We start from the raw sequence: 18,641 nt of genomic DNA, 5'->3' as shown, positions 1-18,641 counted from the left end.
AATCAGTAAAAAAAGTTAAATTGAAATTCTTTTAAATAAATAGGTAATGCACATTTTTACAATTAAATTACTAATAGCCCAAATTTATTTTAAAAGCTTCATTTTTATGAAGTATTTTAAGCAGACTTAAACATAAATATAAATATTTTATTAAAGCAAGAAATAATTATTGTTTTATTTTAATTATTTGAAAATAAAATAATTAACGAAACCTTTTTTTAAATAACAAAAATAAATTTTTAATTTCCTTTAATCATTTATTTAAATTATAATTTTTAAAGATTCTGCTTTTTTATTACCTTATTTCCTCACACAAAGATCCGAGATGAATGTCAGAGGGTGTTATTTTTTTCAGAAAATTTATTATAAATATTCATAAAATATGGTGAAAATGTATGTTGGTGAGGATTTATGGTATTTAATTTATAATATTTTTCTTATAATTAGGTGAAGTTCATATTTTATTACTAAAATTTCATTTATTTTTTGATTTTTAAAAGATATAAACAAATTTAATTAAATTTTATAATCAAGAGTAAGTTTAATTGGTTCCTTTTAAAATATTAAAATAATTATAATTATGAGCTATTTTAGTTATTATACAACATATAAAAATTAAATTAGGTAATAAATTATTCATTATTTTTCTTCTTATATTTTGTTATTTTCAACCTTTTTTAGCTTTTTTTATTCTCTTATGAATTCTTTGTAACTTTTTTTATCTTGTTCTTGTTTGTCAAAGTTTTCAGAGCTACCATCTTCAGACATTTTCTTATTAAAAAAATTATTAATAATATTTCAAAAAATTTAATTGCTTACAATTTTAACAAACTTTTTAGCTTTGTTAACTTTAGGAGCTATTTCAAGTGCTTCTTCTTCATCTACTTTTAATTCTTCTAATTTTTCACCGATATTTTTTTCTATATTGAGAATAAGCTGTACATCATATTGTGTCATGATTGAAATAGCAAGACCTCTTTTACCTTTACGAGCAGTTCTACCTACTCTGTGAATATAATCATCAGAATTTTTAGGTATATCATAATTAATAACTAAGTCAACTGTAGGTATATCTAAACCTCTAGAAGCTACATCTGTAGCAACTAAAATATTTGCAGCTTGGCTTTTAAAAGTCTTTAAGTGTGATATTCTTTATCCCTATTTTAAACCAGAATGCAAGCTAGTAGATGAAAATTCTAACTAATTCAACAAAGCATTAATAAAATGGCAAGTTCTGCATTTATTTACAAATATTATCATACTAATTCCTTTGAATTTATTCAATAAATTGATGAAATTTTAATCTTTCACCATTTCTGGGACTAAGACGAATTTCTTTTTTTAATAAATAATTTTAGAAAATTGCATGATTATCATAGTAATTGATTAAATTATAATTAAGTTCACACTCTATAATGTAAAATGCTTTATCTAAGAATGAATAATCAATAAATCACTATTTATTTTTAAAATATAAATAAATAAATAAGTTACTTGCTTTAATGTTTGAACTACTTTTTTTTATTGGTTTACACAGAATCTCTCAAATTTCACATTAGTTTTTAATATTTCGTTTAACTTTTTATCATTAAAGTCATCATTTATAGTAGCAGTAGCTAGAATAATTTATTTCTCTTATGGTATAAACTCTAAAATCTTTTTATCATTAAAAATATGAATTAAATGCTATGCCTTAAACTAAAATTTACTGATTATATATCTTCAATAATAGAATCCTCAAAAAGTCTATCAGCTTCGTCCAAAACTAAATATTTAACATTTTCAATATATTCTTTTAGAACTGGAGACTTATCAATCATATCTAATGTTCTTCCAGGAGTACCTACAACAATATGAGGAATTCTCTCTAACTCAGACAATTATTTATTAAAATCTACTCCTCCAACTAAAGTGGAGACTCTTAAATTTAAAGAGCTTCCGAATATTGTGAATTGTTCAGAAATTTGCATAGCCAATTCTCTGTTTGCTGTTAAAACTATTGCGAAAACACCAAATGGATCTTTTGCTAAATCTTACAAAATAGGGAAAGCAAAAGTAGCTGTTTTACCACTACCAGTTTCTGCGTTAGCTAAATTAGTTTTAAATTTAAATTGTATTAATAAAACCTCATAATGAAATTTGCTTTAATCTAAAAACTATTTCAAGCTTTTATAATATTTTTTAATTTATAATAATTACCAATAACATGTTGCTTTCTTAGTAGAGGAGGAATAGCTAATTCCTAAATCTTAGTAGGATTTTAATATCCAACTTTATCACATGTTTTCTAAATCCATGAGTCTAATCCTAACTTTGCAAATGGATGCATTTTTATATTTCTAATTGCTAAAATATATATTTTTAGTTGCTTAAGATATTAAAAGAAGTTTTTGCGTATTAAAAAATATTTAATTAATCAAAAATTAGTATCAATTTTTAAATTTAGCTGATTGGTAGAAATTTAATTAAATTATTCAGAAATTATTAAAGAATAATTATTAATACAATTTATAACTTTGATCAACTTCTTTTTTCAAACAAATTTTCTATTGATTTTATGAAAAATCGATATTCTACTTTTCCTTCAGGATTAAATCTTTACAACAAACAAACAAACAAAATAATTAATTAACATTGTATTGTATTGTCTAATATTATTCAAAAGTTAGATAAATTATTTTTATAGAAAATTACAAATTTATGTTTATTTTTTAATCTCAAAAAATTATTATAAATCTTAATCATTTTATAAACTGTATTATAATTCAAATTTTATTAGAGATATTTTATAATTTAAAAAATTAACTTAAGACCCACTTAGAAACAAACATAAAATAAAATAAATTAAATTAAAAAATTAAATTTTAAAAATAATTTTGATAAAATATTATAAATAATTAATACCTCTAAAGAATGTTATGTTAATTTTTATTGTATTAATAATTATAAACTCATTTTAAGTAGCTTCATTTTTGGTATTTTTTTAAAATTTGGTCTTATATTGTTAATTTGTTTTGAATCTTTAACTTTTTAAAGTTGTCAGTATAAAATTTCAAAAAATATTGTATATTTTATATTATAATTGTATTTGTATTTTGTTTTGTTTTGTACTTTCTATTTTCCCCAGTGAATTGTGATATGATAATTTCTACTATCATTATAAAGAGAAAAATTATAAAAGAAAGATCTTAAGCAATGTAGATAATAAATTTTAATAAACTTAAATGAAAGTTTTACTCACATCATCAAGAAATTAAAAAATAATTTTGCAGGAAAAAATTGAAATGAATTTTTTTAAATTTTGTCTTGCAAGTTTTAACTATTTTATAATTAAAATGTGAATTAATCCAAAAAAATGAAAAAATAATGATTTTTTTATTTATAATTAATTATACTAAAAGTATGGCATATCCATCTAGATTTAATCAGAAATAATTATTTATCAAATGAGTTTTTCTCAAAATTAATAAATAATTAGTTTATCAATTAAAGATTAATTTTCTTTATTAATTTTAAGAAAAATAAACAAATTTTCATACTAATTGAGAATAAGTAATTATTTACACTAATTTGCTTATAATTTATACAAGGAATTATTGCTATATTATGCTATTTTCCTAAAAGAATGCTTTGTTTTATTTTTGAGATTTTTAATCTGACTTCAAATAATTAGTTTTAGAAAAATGTCCAATCTACTTTTCAGATTTAAGTTTTTCTTTTCCAGAATAATAATTAAGTTACAATAATTTGCATGTATATTATATTGAAATAGATAAATAAATAATTTGAGATGAGTTTTATATGTTCGAAAGTCAAGTCATGATGGTACTCTAATTTTGTGATTGTTATTTAAAAAAAAGCCAGCCTTTTTCATATTTGGAATAAAAGCAACTAAATGAAAGTAAACTAACCAAACAAACAAAATATCGGTTATTTAAATTTATACTGATTATAAATATTTTAGTGGAAAGTAACAAAATTAATTTACAGAACATAATTTGTGGTACCTCTCTTTAAATATAAATCAAAGTTATATTAGATTACGCATGAATCAAATACAAATTATGTAATTTAAAATAGGTGTAAAAAAAAGGAATGAATAACTTGGATTCTTTTGAAGTTTCTTTTTAATTTTGTAAATGTTTGACTCAAATTAACAAAAGCAATTTTAAATATATTTTTGTATATTTTCTAAATTAGATTATTATTATTATTATTATTATTATTATTATCATTTAAGGGATTATCTTATCTTTTATTACCAATCTTATATATTGTGAAGATAGTAACTTATAGAAAAATTCAAAAATAATCCAAAAGTAAATACAGAAAAGAGAGATAAGTATTTTTGAAAGATATAAAAATTGATTACAAAAGTTAAGATACATAGAGTAATATAAAGACAGACAGTAGTCATAGTACGATTTTTAATTGTTTTTTAGTAATATAAATAAATTAGCTATATTCTATACAGGCATATAAATTATTAGTATGTGATTATAATTAACTTCTATTTGTTTGCATTTATTTTTGTTATTGTATCATTTTAGTGTGATTGATTGATTGCTAATTTGTTTATTAGCAAAGCAATTTAGATAATTGAAAATTTTTAAGAGGCATTCTGAGAGAATTGATTGTTATTTTTTTAATTATTAATTAATTAATCATAAATATTTTCTTAATTAAATACTATTTGAGTTAATGAATCAATGAGATACTTAAAATTAACTCGAATATTACGATAATGATAGAAAATACGAACTTGGGAAATTTCAATTTGCTAAAGAAATTTCAATTGAGTAGCTGTTATCTATTGGTTATTTATTACTTTTTTCTAACTCAGACATATTTATTTCGAAATACTTGAGCAAGACTGCTCTTTTTTCGCTCAACTAGCCATCGTATTTGATAAATTATTTAGCAGAGTTGACAATCTTAGAATATTGATTTTCAAAAGCTAAAAGCTATAATTTGCATTATTTAAGAGTTTCTTCGAACATGCGTACCATACTCATGTCCTTTTTGAGATAGTTAGACATTTTCTTTATGCCTTATGCGATAATTTTAAAGTCTGATTATTCAGTTGAACATTAGATAGATGCTTTGCCATTAAAGATATTTAAGGAGTCAAATATATCCTATCTAGCCATATATATCTTTTGATATATCTTAACATATTCCAAAGTTAATTGTTCCAAGTTGTTCATATATAAGCTCATTTTATAGATATAATTTTTTTTTTCCTTTCTGAAATGTGATTTTTTTAATAATTAATTTGAAAAAATAGATTATATCATATTTCTTGATTCCCACTTATAATTACTACTGTATCATCTATTTATATTTTTACCTTAATTTTTTTTTATTTACTTTACAATTCCCAAAAAGATAATTACTTACAATCAATAACATATTTTCGTTTCAGTAATTAATTAAAACCCCAAATTATAATTAATTATTTATTTATTTATGTTTGGCGTTGATAATTGATAGTCACAGCGTTTTTCTTTTTTATTTAAAATTATGCGTTAGTAAATTTAAAAAGTCTCTTCCATCCAGCATAAAACAAATATTATACACTGTTCCATCGAATTATTTTACAAATCCCTTACAATAAATAAAAATCCAGTAAATAATAACATAAATATAACTAGTTTTCTTATTAGGATTCATTTGAAATATTTTAATAATAAGATTTCACACAAAGTAGTAATTTTTTTGCCTATTTAGGAAAAGAAATAAGTTTTTCTCATAAATACTATGAAAATTAATAATGCAAACAATAATAATTTAAATATAAAGGAATGTAAGTTCCTTTATTTAGTTTCTTTTTAATGAATTTAATATTTTTCAATAAAATGACAATATTTTTTTAAAAAAATAATGTAATGTTTCTCATACTTTAGGAAAAAAGATTTGAGCAGATATTTAATTGTAATTTAAGCAAATAGATTATCTGATTATTTAGTATTTAAAAATGAAAATCAATTGTGAGAGAATAGCTTTAAAATTATGATTATATTAATTAATTGCTATCTTTATGTAAACTCATTCTAACATGAAAAAAAACTGTTTCTAAGTTGAGTAATTTAGATAATAGACAGACAGCTTTCACCAAAATTTGCTTAGTTTATAAAAATTAGCTTTTCATAAATTCTTTGAAAATTTTGTAATTAATTTGATAATTGTGTAATCTGCTGTTGTAAATTTAAATGATCCACTAACTACTTTATAGCTAATCAAAAAAATCTCTATTTTCTAAGATTATTATCTTTTTAAGCATCTTTGTGTTGTCGCTTATTATTTTTAAACAAAAAATTAAAAATCTGAAAAACCTTCTTTTTTTTTCTATTTTAAATAAATATACAAATCTCTTATGTCATTTGAAAAATTTCAGATTATTTTAATAAAAATTTATATTTTTATGTTATGCTATAACAAATCATTATATTTTTATAATTAGGTTTTATTTTTATTAAAAAAAGGACTGACTCTCCATAGTAAAGGTTTTTTTGGACATTAATCCCTATGTTAGTAGTAAAAATAATTAAAGATGTTTTAAATACATTTTTTTAACATTTAAAATATAATTTTTGAAATAAAACACTCAAAATCTATTTAACTTGTACTAATATTACTTTAAAAACCTAAATAATACAATATTTTTGTAGCTCTTCGCATGGACATTTGATAGTTTTTTATCCATAAAAAGACTTTATGAAGAAAATATAAAGAAAAAAATTGATAATAGATAAATTAGTATTTTTCAATATTACTAGCCAGTTTTTAATTTTTAATTTTTATATTTTATTTAAATATTTACCAACTTAAGCATAATATTTATCTAAATGTAATTTTGAAATTCTTTCTCTTATTTTCTTCTATAGTTTACTTAGAAAGATATTATAAATGTTAATTTAGCATAATATTTTATTCTTATTAAAGTAAATCTCTTTTAACTATTAAATGAGATATATATTACCTTTATTTCTTTTATGTTTGTTATTTATATTTGTTAAGACTTATAATCAAAATTAATATTCAAGTTAAAATAATTTCAAAATTCCTTATTTATCTATCAGTAATATGCTATTTTATCTATTTTAAATATTTAGAATTTAATGAATTAAAATTTTAATGTAAGAATATTGTTTAATAATCTGATAAAAAATAAGAAGCATCTTTTCAGGTATAATAATTGCAAAAATAATATGGAGTATCTAATCTAGTAAAAAATAATAAATTTACTCCTTTTAAATTACTTTTTTCAATATTTTCATTTATTCAATAAGTTCAATAATACTTAGAAAGCAAATATCTAATTTCAATTTTTTTAAGACTTAACTTAGTTTTCAAAATTGTTTTTTAATTAATCAAGATCATAAAAAAACAAATAAATAAATAATCACAACTATTAATTGAAATCTTAAAAATTTAAATACCATGCATTAAAAAATGTAATTTTTAGATATAAATTTATATTTCATAAAATAATATATGAGAAATATTTTAATAAAGCTAAAAAATATAAAACGAATTAATAATAAATGATTTTATTGTGATAGATTTTTAATATAGTTTAATTACTAATTTTTTATAAAAATATTTTATTCATGCACCTTAATTGAATCTCTCTCTGGCTGGCTACATCTTATATAAAAAAAAAAAAAAATTTTACTTATTTTAAAGTCTAAATAAATATTAAAATAATTGATATAAATTTCTTGAATATTATTATTGTGTTTGTTTTCACATCTAACAAAAAATCGATTTTAATATTGGTTTTTTTGTTTCTAACATAAAATAAATTTGATTTTTAAGATACATAATAATATCAAAAGTTTATATTATATTTTAATTATTAATTTTATTTTCTATTTTATTATCTAAAAATGATTTATTTGATGAAATAATTTATAAAGAATAAATACTTTTGAATAAATGCTACTTTCGATGACAGTAAGATTTTGGGAGAATTATTATTCTAAAATTGATAATAAAAATAATTTATTTATTTATTTACTTACTGACTTTTAAAAAGCCAAAAACTAGGTAAGAATATTTATTGCATTTTGAAGCTTAATTTGAAGATACTTTAATATTTTTTAAAATAAATGACAAAAATATTTATAACAATTAGGATTTTAATTTAAAGATATAGGTTTTTTGTTTATTTTTTATATTAATTGATTAAAATTATTTTTTAATATTTAGATCAACCATCTTGACCAAATTCAGTAGTCCACTTTTCATAATCTTTGAGCTAATCTTTTCCAACAGTACCTTTGGCTTTTTTAATGGCGATTTCAAAATCTTGCTTTATTATTAAATAGAATTTATTTATTAAAAATATAAAATAAAAAAATAAAAAATTTTACTGCAGATATTTATGGAAGCTCAAGCTATTACTGATTTAAGCTTAAATAGTTAAGGTTAACAATATCAGGACCTGAAGCATTATCTTCTACAGGCATGTATTTGTCTCCTGGTAACTTTTTGAATTTAGTTGCAATCTATAATCTTCTAACTGGTTCTAGTACTGCATCTCTTACAAATATAGACATATCAGCTCCTGAGAATCTATATATTGTTTTTAATTAACATGTTAAAATTCTGTATATTTCTTTTATAATCATTTTACCCGTCTGTTAATTAGGATAATCTTTCAAAATCTTCTTCTTTAAGAGTGTTTGGAGTATTTTTAAGGTTATGTTTGAGCAAGAATTTTCTGGCGGGTTAGTCAGGCAAGGGGATGTAGATTCTTTTTTCAAATCTTCTTCTAATAGCAGGATCGAGAGCCCATGGTAAATTGGTTGCTCCAAGTACCAAAACACCTTAATCATCATTACCAACACCTTGCATCTAAACCAAAAACTCTGTTTTTACTCTTCTTGAAGCATCATTTTCTCCGTCACTTCTATTACCACATAAACTGTCTACTTCATCAATAAATATAATAGAAGGCTTTTTCTCTCTAGCTAAAGCAAATAAGTTCTTAATTAATCTATTATTTTTTATTTTAAAAATATATTTATCCTATGAAAATGCATTCAAAAAATTTTTATATTTCTTGATAGACTGTAAAAATATTTTCTAATCTTAAAAGAAAAATGAGATATTTATTAAATAAATAAATATTCAAATGCTGATCAATATTTCCTATTGATGCGATCAGAAATATTGTGAAATAAACCAAATTAATTTTATCTATAATAACTTATTTGTTTTCATGCAAATAATGAACTTTCAAATTTTAGAAAAATAATAAATAAAGAATGAATGAATGAATGAATTTTTTCATTCATTTTGACTGATTTATATTACAATCAAAAGATATTTTGAAAGTGAAGCATGAAATTCTAATAAATTTTTAAAGAGTTGATTTTGTCTTAATAATTAAAGACACTAATTAATCAAATATTGATAATGTTTTTTTTGCTGAAAGAAAATGAATGTAAATTAAATTAAATTAAATTACTTTTCTGATTCACCAACATATTTGCTGACAAGATCTGCAGAGGATACTGAAAAGAAAGTACCTTCAGTTTCTGTAGCACAAGCTTTAGCTAAATAAGTTTTACCAGTACCTGGAGGTCCATAAAGAAGGATACCTTTCCATGGCTTACGAGCACCTTTAAATATTTCAGGGAATCTAATTGGAAGAATGACTGCTTCTTTTAAGGATTCCTTAGCCTTCACTAAACCAGCAATATCATCCCATTTTATGTTAGGTTTTTCGGGCACAATTGTTTCTTACAAAGCTTCCTTAAATTTAGTGTTTTCATCTTTGTTACTATTGCTATTTAAGATAAAATAAAATTAATCTAAGTGATAATACATGAAAGAATTAATGCCACTATAAATAATTTAAAGAATAAGCTTTCATTTTATTTTAAAACCAAATTTTATATTTAAACTTAGCTAATTTTGCAATATATTTTACTTGTTACCACCGCCGCCGCCTTATGCTATTGCCATAGGCTAGTTTCCATTTTTTTTAATTTATTCTAATTTTGTAAGCATAGTTTCTACTTCTTTATAGTTATTTTGGTATTAGGTTTTTAAAGTATTTAGAATTAAAGTATCAGTTTCTCCTGTTAATTATAATAAAAAATGGTTAATTTTTCAATTGATTCGCGTTATTTTTTTAAGCTTAAACGATTCGAATTTGTAAATCTAAATAAATTACTTTATATCCATAGTTCTAACTTCTTTAAACCTTGTAAAAAGGTTGAAATACCCTTATCCTTTTCTTCAATTGTATCACCTTCATTGAAAGATCTTCTACCTTTCTCAATCAGGTACTATGTTTCATTACGAATTTAAGTATTATCTAACTTAAATGAGGGAGCGTTATTACCTCCGTAAAACATCTTTTTAATATATTTATTTTTGTTTCTTAATTAATTAATTCTATTAATTAAATATTTTTTTATTAATTAAAGTTAGCCACCACACTTAAAACAAAACAAAGCAAAAAAAAAAATATTATAATAAATACAAACAAATTTTGGTGATACATTCATTCATTCATTAGTGACTTTCTCCTCATTCTAATCTTGCTTGATAAGGTGCAAGCTATTGATTAATCAAAAAAAAAATATTAATAATTAAAATCGACAAATTCAACTTCAAATCAGAAATCATTAAGTATGTCTTCATTTTGATTTTGATTTTTATAACAAAAATAATTAGTTATTAATTATTTTTACTATAGACAATTGAAATTTAAGATTTTTCTTCACATAAATAAATAAATAAACAAATAACTCAATATTTACTTAATTTATTAAACACGAACAAATAAACTAATATGCATATTAAACAAATTAATTATTCTATAAATAAATATCATAATTTTAAAATAGATTCTCAATTAATTTTTAAATTTAAATTAACAACAATTAAAAAATATTTCAATATTCTATCAAACACAACTTAAGACACATAATTCAATAATTTTATATTGATTATAGAATAAATAATCCAAAGTGTTAACTGGAAAAAATACACACAAATTCTTATTACAAACAAATAAAAATTCAATATATTTTTTAATCAAATAGCTTGTTTGTTAATTTAATCTTTGTAATTTTGAAATTTTGAATGAAAGAAATTTAAAAAATTAAGAGAATAAAAATTCTAATTATGAGGAACAAAATGGTGTAAATAATTTTAGGCTAATTTAAGTTATCTATTCCAATCTGAATATTAATTTCTGATAAGGAATTTATTATTTTAAAATTTCAATTTAATTATATAGGAATATTTCATACAAGTCATATTGAGAAAATAAAATTTAAAATTTATATTGAAAATTAACATTTTTAAATTCAATTTCCATATTTATCAAATTGTTGTATCAGTTAATGGTGAATGTGGGAAAAGTATTCTTGTACGATTGAATGTTTATTTAAGAATTTATTTCTATTCGGGAGTGAATTTATCAAGCTTAGCTAAGCATTCACCGTGAACGCCTACAAAGAAAGACTCAAATTATTTAACATAGATTACTGTTGATCTAGCCAAAAGGATAAGCTAATCAGTCTTAAGCAATCTCATTCTATTTTATATATTGTTTAAGAGATCACCAACAAGAGGTTTATTATTTAACTTTAAAGAAGAAGCTGCAATAATAATTCTAATAATTTCGTCATTGTTTAAATCTTTAATCTAGAAAACATGACCAGAACCAAGAACTTTGTGCAAAATAGAAAATGTCTATTCATATTTGGCAGGATCAATTCTGAATCTAGCTAATCCGAGCCAAAGATTGACATAGCTTGTTATATTAATTTCTTTATATTTACTATGGATGATTCTTAGCAATCTCCTAAGCAGCTCCTCATTTTTTTCCTTTTAATTTCGTTTAGTTTTTGAATATTATTAAAAACAAACAAAAAAAATAAAAAATTACTTAGGCACCTGATAAGGTAAAAATCAAACTGCAGGCTGTTTCGGTAGACATATTTGGTTCTGAATTACCTAAGTCTCTATCTAGAATTTCTTTTGTGAGAATAGAGAATTGTTTTGAGTTACCATAATTCAACTCACCTAAAGCACTAATGGCTTTTTAAATTTGCTCTTCGTCTAATTCCTATTTGATTATTAATAATTGAATTGAAAAAAAAACTTTAAATAAACATTTAGTTTAATAAAATCGATTTTAATTTGAAGAATTTTTTATTTGATTTGTCATAAGCTCATCTAAAAGTTTTAAATTATCTATCTAAATTCTAGACAATATTTTTTACTTAGTTCTGATAAAATACATCTAATTTCTTAATTTTACAAGCATTGCAAGATTAAATTTCTTTAAAGCTTATAAAAATTCTTCCAAAAAAGTTATGCAAAAATTAAAATTAATAAAAATGAATAAAAATAATAAATTATTAACATAAAAAAATCAAAAGCGATTAACAAATCAAAATCAAATATAAAACTTTAGTTAAAAATGTTTTCACATTTAAAAGCTTTGGCTTTTTTTAAAATATTATGAAATTACAAATCATTTTTAACTTTAAATTAGTATTCAATAATTAAATTTACCTCTTTAATTTGAACTAGTCTTTCTACGAATTGACTTATTGTTGAGGAATTTGAATATCCTACTGTCATAAAAGTCATGATCATGGTAATTAACTCGTCATGAGTTAATGTTTCTATGTATTTTGCACTCTTAGTGGCAAGAACATCTACAATTGGTTGAGACAAAGCACCATCATTTTCACCTTAAAATATTTAGCTTAGGGCAAAACACAAAGAAGGATTTTGAGCATAATCGAAAAATTAACACTTTTTTAATATTGAATCAGATAAATTTTTTTTCATTTACTCAGACAACTCTATAAATCCAAATTCATACATGTATGAGCCTAATGACCAAATAAATGTTTGCATTGAATCTGCTGAAAGATCTTTAGAATTTTCAATAATTTAAACAAGAATTTTCTAAAAAGTAGCATTATCTGAGATAAATTTTTTCTAAAAAGTGGCAAAGTAGAAGAAAAGACAAATTTCATCAACACTAAGGGGATCTTCTTCTCCATCTCTTTTTTTGATTCTTTCTACTTCTTCGTTATAGAATTAAAGTATTCTTTATGGATTTTCTATTTCCATAAGCTAGAATGAAAGACGTCTTTCTCTTGTTTTAAAAACATCTTCTAGAGAAACGAGCTTATCGATGGAATCTCCTTCTTCAAACTCTACCTCTCCTTTAAGAATTTTATTTAACAACTTTTAGGTATTTTGGATATTTTCATCATTAAGAGATTCAAGTCCAACCAAATTCTCAATAGAATCATTAGAATCATAAGCACTATGATTTCTTGATTTAGTAAGTTTATTAATTTCTTTTTGATCTTCTGATTCGTTTTCATTTTCCATTTAAGATTCATCATTCACATTTTATTTTAGCTTAGAATCGCTTTCATTATCTGAATCATCGGATTCCTCTTTTTCTGTTAATCTTTAACGACGTTAAGCATTCTCTCCCTTTTTGATTTAATTTTAGTCTTTTTTTTCATTTAACTATAATCCACTTTCTCCAAATTTATTTATGTTAGAGAATGATCTATTTGCCATCATACATAAGGAACGAGATGCAAACAAATCGTTTAAATTCTAATATAATTTAGCATTTTTTTTTAAATTGCCAGTCTTTTAAAAGCTGCTTAAATAAAGTCTTTTGAGTATATTCTTGCTACCTAAAATCATCTTTGTAATTTATTTAAAGTTGAATATTATTAATCCTTTAATGGATATTATTGATTTAGTTTCTATTTCAAATTAAAATTAAAGATTTGCTTAATAAAATAAATATCTAAACGATAGGTCCTTAATTTGGAAAGATATCTATAAATATTTTAAAAAGCTTAAATAACTTCCAAATAAAGGTAATAAATAATATCTTACATTTATCTAGTTTTTTATCAAATGAAAAATAATTTAATTAATTTTCACTTCTAAATTCAATTTATTTATTTATTTATTTATCTTTTTCTAAAACATTTTTGAAAATTTAATTTTAACTAAAATTTTAAATTAATTTTTTTCCAAAATATTAATAAAAACTGAAAATTTTTTCTTTCAATGGTTTATAAAAAATAATTGATATTTTTAAGATATCTATTATTATTTTAAAGAGATTAAATATAAAGACAATAAATAATACCATGCATTTATTTAGTTGTTATTTATCAAACTTACTTCAAAAATACTTTCACATTCAATTTATCATTTCTAAAACAATTTTGAAAATATAATTTTAAATAAAATTTTTATTCAAAATATTAATAAAAGATTCATAATTTTACTTTCAAAGGTCAACCAAATACATTTAATATTTCAGATTAATTTCCATTTAAAGTCTTCTTAGGTTTTTATAAATTCAATATTTAAAATGGTAAAAAATAATTTTAACTAAAAATCAAAATTATCAAATTTATTTTGGTGAAATTAAATTTATTTATTTAGCACACAAATGTTAAAATCAATATAAAATTCATCTTTTAATTTAATTTTTTTATTTAAAAGTGACTTACAAGAATTATTATCAGAATTAATTTTTCTTAAATAGATTTCAGCTATGGTAATCTATTATTTAACATTTATTTTAAACAAAAAACTTTTTAAAGCATCTACAATCCCATCACTTTTAAATTATTTTGCTATAAGTTCTTCAAATAAAGGAATAATAATAAATTTTCTACATAAAATCAATATAATCTCTATGGAAACTCTTGATTTTTTAAATATGGTAAGTTTTCTTAATCCAAATCAATCTGATATAGTTTTTTTTGTCTCATCGCTATCTTTAAAATAGTTTTACATACAATCCGGAATTAAATTCTAATATTCAATTAATTGAGTTATTCCCTTTGTTTTGAAATAGATTTGGTGACAAAAAAAACCCTTTTAAAAAAAACTGCAAATTGAAAATATGAATGAATTCAAATTACTTTCTAATTGCTAATAAATTTATTAATAACTAAAAGCTATATCTATTTATTGATTTTATTATTATTTGACTAAAATATCAAACAAATTCTATAAGAAATTTATTTTTTTTAAATACAAAAGAAAAATAAAAAATAAATGTTTTATTTTAAGTTTAATGATAATTTTAATTTTAAAATATGGCTAAGAAAAATAAATAGAAAGTATTTTTTTGATGTTTCCAATAAATTTATAATTTGCCCTCTCTCCTCAGTCACAAAAATAATAGAGTTATATATTAATTTATTTCTTGTTAAAACACTATTTATTCTCTCTGAAAAGCTCAAAGCAATTCAAAGTAAAAAAAGAATAAATGAGTCAATCAATATATAAATAAAGATAGATAAATATTCATTGAAAACTATAAAGAGTCTTCTTAAACAAAGCTAAAAATAATAGGTATTTGAATATAGACTAACTAAGAATGCTTGTGAGTGATTGCATCTAAACAAAAATTGATTAATAAACAATTAATTTATTTAATCATGTAATTTGTTTGTTATAAATGGACTGATTGCTATCGAATTACCGTATAGGGAAAGATATATGTTTTTCTTGTTTGTTTTTGTATGTATACGATTTTATATTTTTTGCATGTAATTTTGAAAGGTGGAATGGTGGAATAGACAGAGAAAGCTTGGTAGAGGATATAAGATTTAATTATATCTGATGATCAGAAATAAAGAGGGGATATCAATATCTCAAAGGATGGAAAAAAGCAATTATTAGCTTGCTTCTCAAAAATAATAAAAAACAAAACAATTAAAACTCAAAAAAGAAAGAGGAAATTTATTTCCTAAAAATTTTACATCCCGCAAAGAGCACATATAAGCAAAGCACACTCAAACAGTTTCTCCTACCAGAAAACATTTTAAGTGCAAATCGCGTAGAGCGAAATTTCCAGTTCATTTACACAAAAAACCGTCTTTTAGACCAATTTTAAACTTCAGCCCCCAAAGCTATTTTTAAAAAAAAAGCTTCCTCTTTTTCAAAAAGAAAACCTTAAATCAAAACGAGTTAATTACAAGAATTAGAAATCAATAATTACCCTTTCATTTAAATGAATCACATTGATAGCGCATTAAACTTCCAACTTCCCTTCTCCAACACATCAAATGCTTTTGAACAATTTGATTTCACCCTCAAAAAGACAGACTCCTGTGACTTTCTTAATTTTGGTAACGTGTTAAATCCTTTGGCAACACTGACACATAACAAAAGCATAGTGAATAACAATAATAATAATAATTCTAATAATGCTAATTTCAACAACAGCAAGGCTCAAAACACTCACAATGAAGTAGCCCCATTCCCTTGGCTTAATCAACATGAGTAAGAGAATAATAATTATGGAAACCACTTCTAAGAAGCTAATAATTTCAGCTTAAATTATGTAAGTAGCTTTCCAGCTGTCTGCGAAAATAGAAAAAACTACAACCACAATGACGAATATGATTTTATGAATTTAAACTCAGATGATAATGAAAATCACTTTGACAACATCAGCAACTTCCACAATAGCGAAATGGATTTCTTTTAGAGAAACCACTTTGAAAGTGAAATAGAATAAGTTAAAACTAACCAATCATTTTTTAATTAAGTCCTAACTGAATAAAAGAATTAGTAAATTAATTTCTTTGATTAACAGCTTTAAAGCTAAAAAAATTAAATTCACAATAATTACACTGTCGAGCCTTAAAATAGTTTCTGTGAAGCTAACTTGCTTAAGATCGATGATTTCAAAGAAATGCCTCCTGAGATGATAATTGAACCATACAGCGAAGAAGAATAGCGCTAAATTAGAGAAGAAAATGAAAGACGCGAAAGAGATGGGCAACCCAAAATTTGCGAAAGAGACCTTCATGGAAGAAGATATGAAAAGATTATTTAAAAGAGACGTGACTACGATAAGAATATTTGTCGTTACATTGCTCGTTAAATGATGCGTTGCTTTATTTCTGAAGAATATAAGGAAATCATTCTCAAGCGCTTCTGCTAAGAAAGTGAAGAAACATATGAAAAAATTGTTCCTTTCATTAGATCCAGCATCCCTAAAATTTCTGGCCACAGAGCCTTCAAAGACTTGCTAGCTATCCTTAAAGAAGAAGAAGAGGATGTTAAATAGCAGAAACTAATATTTAGAAAATTCGCTAAATGGTTCTTAAGAGAACGCTCCTTAAGATACATAATGCTAGGAAATTCAGAAGATAAGACTCAGTATATTCGTTTTAAGAATCAAGTTATGCTTCATTTCATCAATAAGCCTGAATAGTGGAACGCTAATTTGAAAATCAACCCAAAACCGTTCAAAGTGAGAAATATGTCATTCAACCAATATTCCAATCCAGTTTATCAAGACGCAACTACTTCGTCTTAAGATTAATTCTGAAACTCAAAATAATGCTTTTAACAATAAAGTGAAAGCTGCTAAGATCTTGACAATGGTAGCAGAGAAGACTGTTCTTAATCAGAACAAGAATAGTTCGCCACTACACAACGGCAACCAAGGCTTCAATCACTTTGACCTTCAAAATAATGAAAGTTCAAGTGAATATGAATAGTCGTTGTTGATCTCTTCTCCCCACCAAAATATCTTCAATTGAAGAATTGCAGCTACTTTATCAATCATACCACTCTCAAACAATCAATCATTCTTGCGTGATTGAGAGATTGAGAAATTACTTCTCCCTCACGAAAATATTGAAATTAGTTCGATTGGATATGAAATTATTGGCTTACATCTTCTGAATAAACTTTTACTACCCATAACATTTAAAAAGAGACTAAAGGTATAGTCTTTAATTACAAACTAATTGAGTTCCTGAATCATTTAATTCTCAAAAGAAAACCCTGAAGTGGTTATTCTTTCTAAATATGAAAACGGCATTTTAGGTCCTATGAAAAATCAACTGAACGAATTAATAAATGGATAAATTCAATGCTTTGATTCCTCTTTCGTTAAAAAAAAAAAAATTAAAATGCCATTTTTCATAAGAAAATCTAATGAGCAAGATTCACTGAAAGAAAAGTGAATTCCTTTGCTTCGCTTCTACAAGACAGACAATGCTTTTTTTGATAGCATGCCACATATTTAATTAGATTTTCTTATTATTTGCGAAAATCACAAAAAATGTGATAGAAAACAAACAAATAATCAATTTAAAATTGCTTGAAATTTGATAATTAAAAACATAAAAACTATGAAATTATTCAGTTTTTAAGAGGTCTTTTGAATTTTTTAGTACAAAATACAATCAAATTATCTCTCTCTGCCTCTCAAATTATTCTAGTAATTTTATTTCAGTTAATCACACTGAAAACTAACAAAACAAATCATTTGTTCTTAGCCTTTGATAATTATTTAAACGTAAGATAACTTTTTAATATCTATTCTCTTATATATGTAAAGCTGGATCGTGTTCTTCTTAACTCACTTCCTAGTACTCTTGCTCATTCCCCTTTCAGAGCTTGTATGAAAAGAACTGAGTTAAAAAAACTTCCTTCCCTTCATAACAACCAAAAAGAAGAGGCGATTCAGTGGAGAATAGAACGAAAAATTAGTGTGCTAAGTTCAAGGAAATCTACCATCATTAGGTAGATGGAGGTCAATGTGAAAAGCATAGAATGAAACGGAGTTGCTCTGA

At 22.8% G+C, this 18,641-nt stretch overlaps 6 protein-coding genes across 6 annotated transcripts; 2 read left to right on the top strand and 4 right to left on the bottom strand. All coding sequences in view use genetic code 6, as the record gives it.

The window, feature by feature from the left end:
• Nucleotides 1–636: 636 nt before the first annotated feature.
• On the bottom strand, nucleotides 637–2,329 carry TTHERM_00036980 (type III restriction enzyme, res subunit; the record flags this gene model as incomplete). Its single annotated transcript, XM_972006.3, has 5 exons — nucleotides 637–771; nucleotides 820–1,335; nucleotides 1,495–1,656; nucleotides 1,710–2,089; nucleotides 2,200–2,329. The coding sequence occupies 5 exons, from the start codon at nucleotides 2,327–2,329 to the stop codon at nucleotides 637–639; spliced, it is 1,323 nt and encodes a 440-aa protein (XP_977099.2).
• A 2,443-nt stretch (nucleotides 2,330–4,772) lies between these two features.
• TTHERM_00036970 (hypothetical protein) lies at nucleotides 4,773–5,219 on the bottom strand (the record flags this gene model as incomplete). The annotated part of the gene is made up of 1 exon (XM_972005.3): nucleotides 4,773–5,219. The coding sequence occupies one exon, from the start codon at nucleotides 5,217–5,219 to the stop codon at nucleotides 4,773–4,775; it is 447 nt and encodes a 148-aa protein (XP_977098.1).
• Nucleotides 5,220–8,215: 2,996 nt separating this feature from the next.
• TTHERM_00036960 (vacuolar protein sorting-associated protein 4b) lies at nucleotides 8,216–10,373 on the bottom strand (the record flags this gene model as incomplete). The annotated part of the gene is made up of 6 exons (XM_972004.3): nucleotides 8,216–8,317; nucleotides 8,379–8,580; nucleotides 8,642–9,004; nucleotides 9,479–9,799; nucleotides 9,944–10,094; nucleotides 10,190–10,373. 6 exons carry the CDS (start codon nucleotides 10,371–10,373, stop codon nucleotides 8,216–8,218), a joined length of 1,323 nt encoding a protein of 440 aa, XP_977097.2.
• An 888-nt stretch (nucleotides 10,374–11,261) lies between these two features.
• On the bottom strand, nucleotides 11,262–13,818 carry TTHERM_00036950 (hypothetical protein). The gene is made up of 3 exons (XM_972003.2): nucleotides 12,550–13,818; nucleotides 11,918–12,097; nucleotides 11,262–11,856 (listed from the first exon to the last, which is right to left on the bottom strand). Exons 1-3 carry the CDS (start codon nucleotides 13,714–13,716, stop codon nucleotides 11,350–11,352), a joined length of 1,854 nt encoding a protein of 617 aa, XP_977096.1. The 5' UTR covers nucleotides 13,717–13,818; the 3' UTR covers nucleotides 11,262–11,349.
• Nucleotides 13,819–16,057: 2,239 nt separating this feature from the next.
• Nucleotides 16,058–17,386, top strand: TTHERM_00036940 (hypothetical protein; the record flags this gene model as incomplete). The annotated part of the gene is made up of 1 exon (XM_972002.2): nucleotides 16,058–17,386. The coding sequence occupies one exon, from the start codon at nucleotides 16,058–16,060 to the stop codon at nucleotides 17,384–17,386; it is 1,329 nt and encodes a 442-aa protein (XP_977095.2).
• A 52-nt stretch (nucleotides 17,387–17,438) lies between these two features.
• On the top strand, nucleotides 17,439–17,600 carry TTHERM_000036939 (hypothetical protein; the record flags this gene model as incomplete). Its single annotated transcript, XM_012797146.1, has 1 exon — nucleotides 17,439–17,600. One exon carries the CDS (start codon nucleotides 17,439–17,441, stop codon nucleotides 17,598–17,600), a length of 162 nt encoding a protein of 53 aa, XP_012652600.1.
• Nucleotides 17,601–18,641: the final 1,041 nt, after the last annotated feature.

The sequence above is a fragment of the Tetrahymena thermophila genome, assembly GCF_000189635.1.
Source record: "Tetrahymena thermophila SB210 genomic scaffold scf_8254667, whole genome shotgun sequence".
Taxonomy (NCBI): Eukaryota; Ciliophora; class Oligohymenophorea; order Hymenostomatida; family Tetrahymenidae; genus Tetrahymena; species Tetrahymena thermophila.
This window is presented reverse-complemented; position numbering and strand designations above follow the sequence as displayed.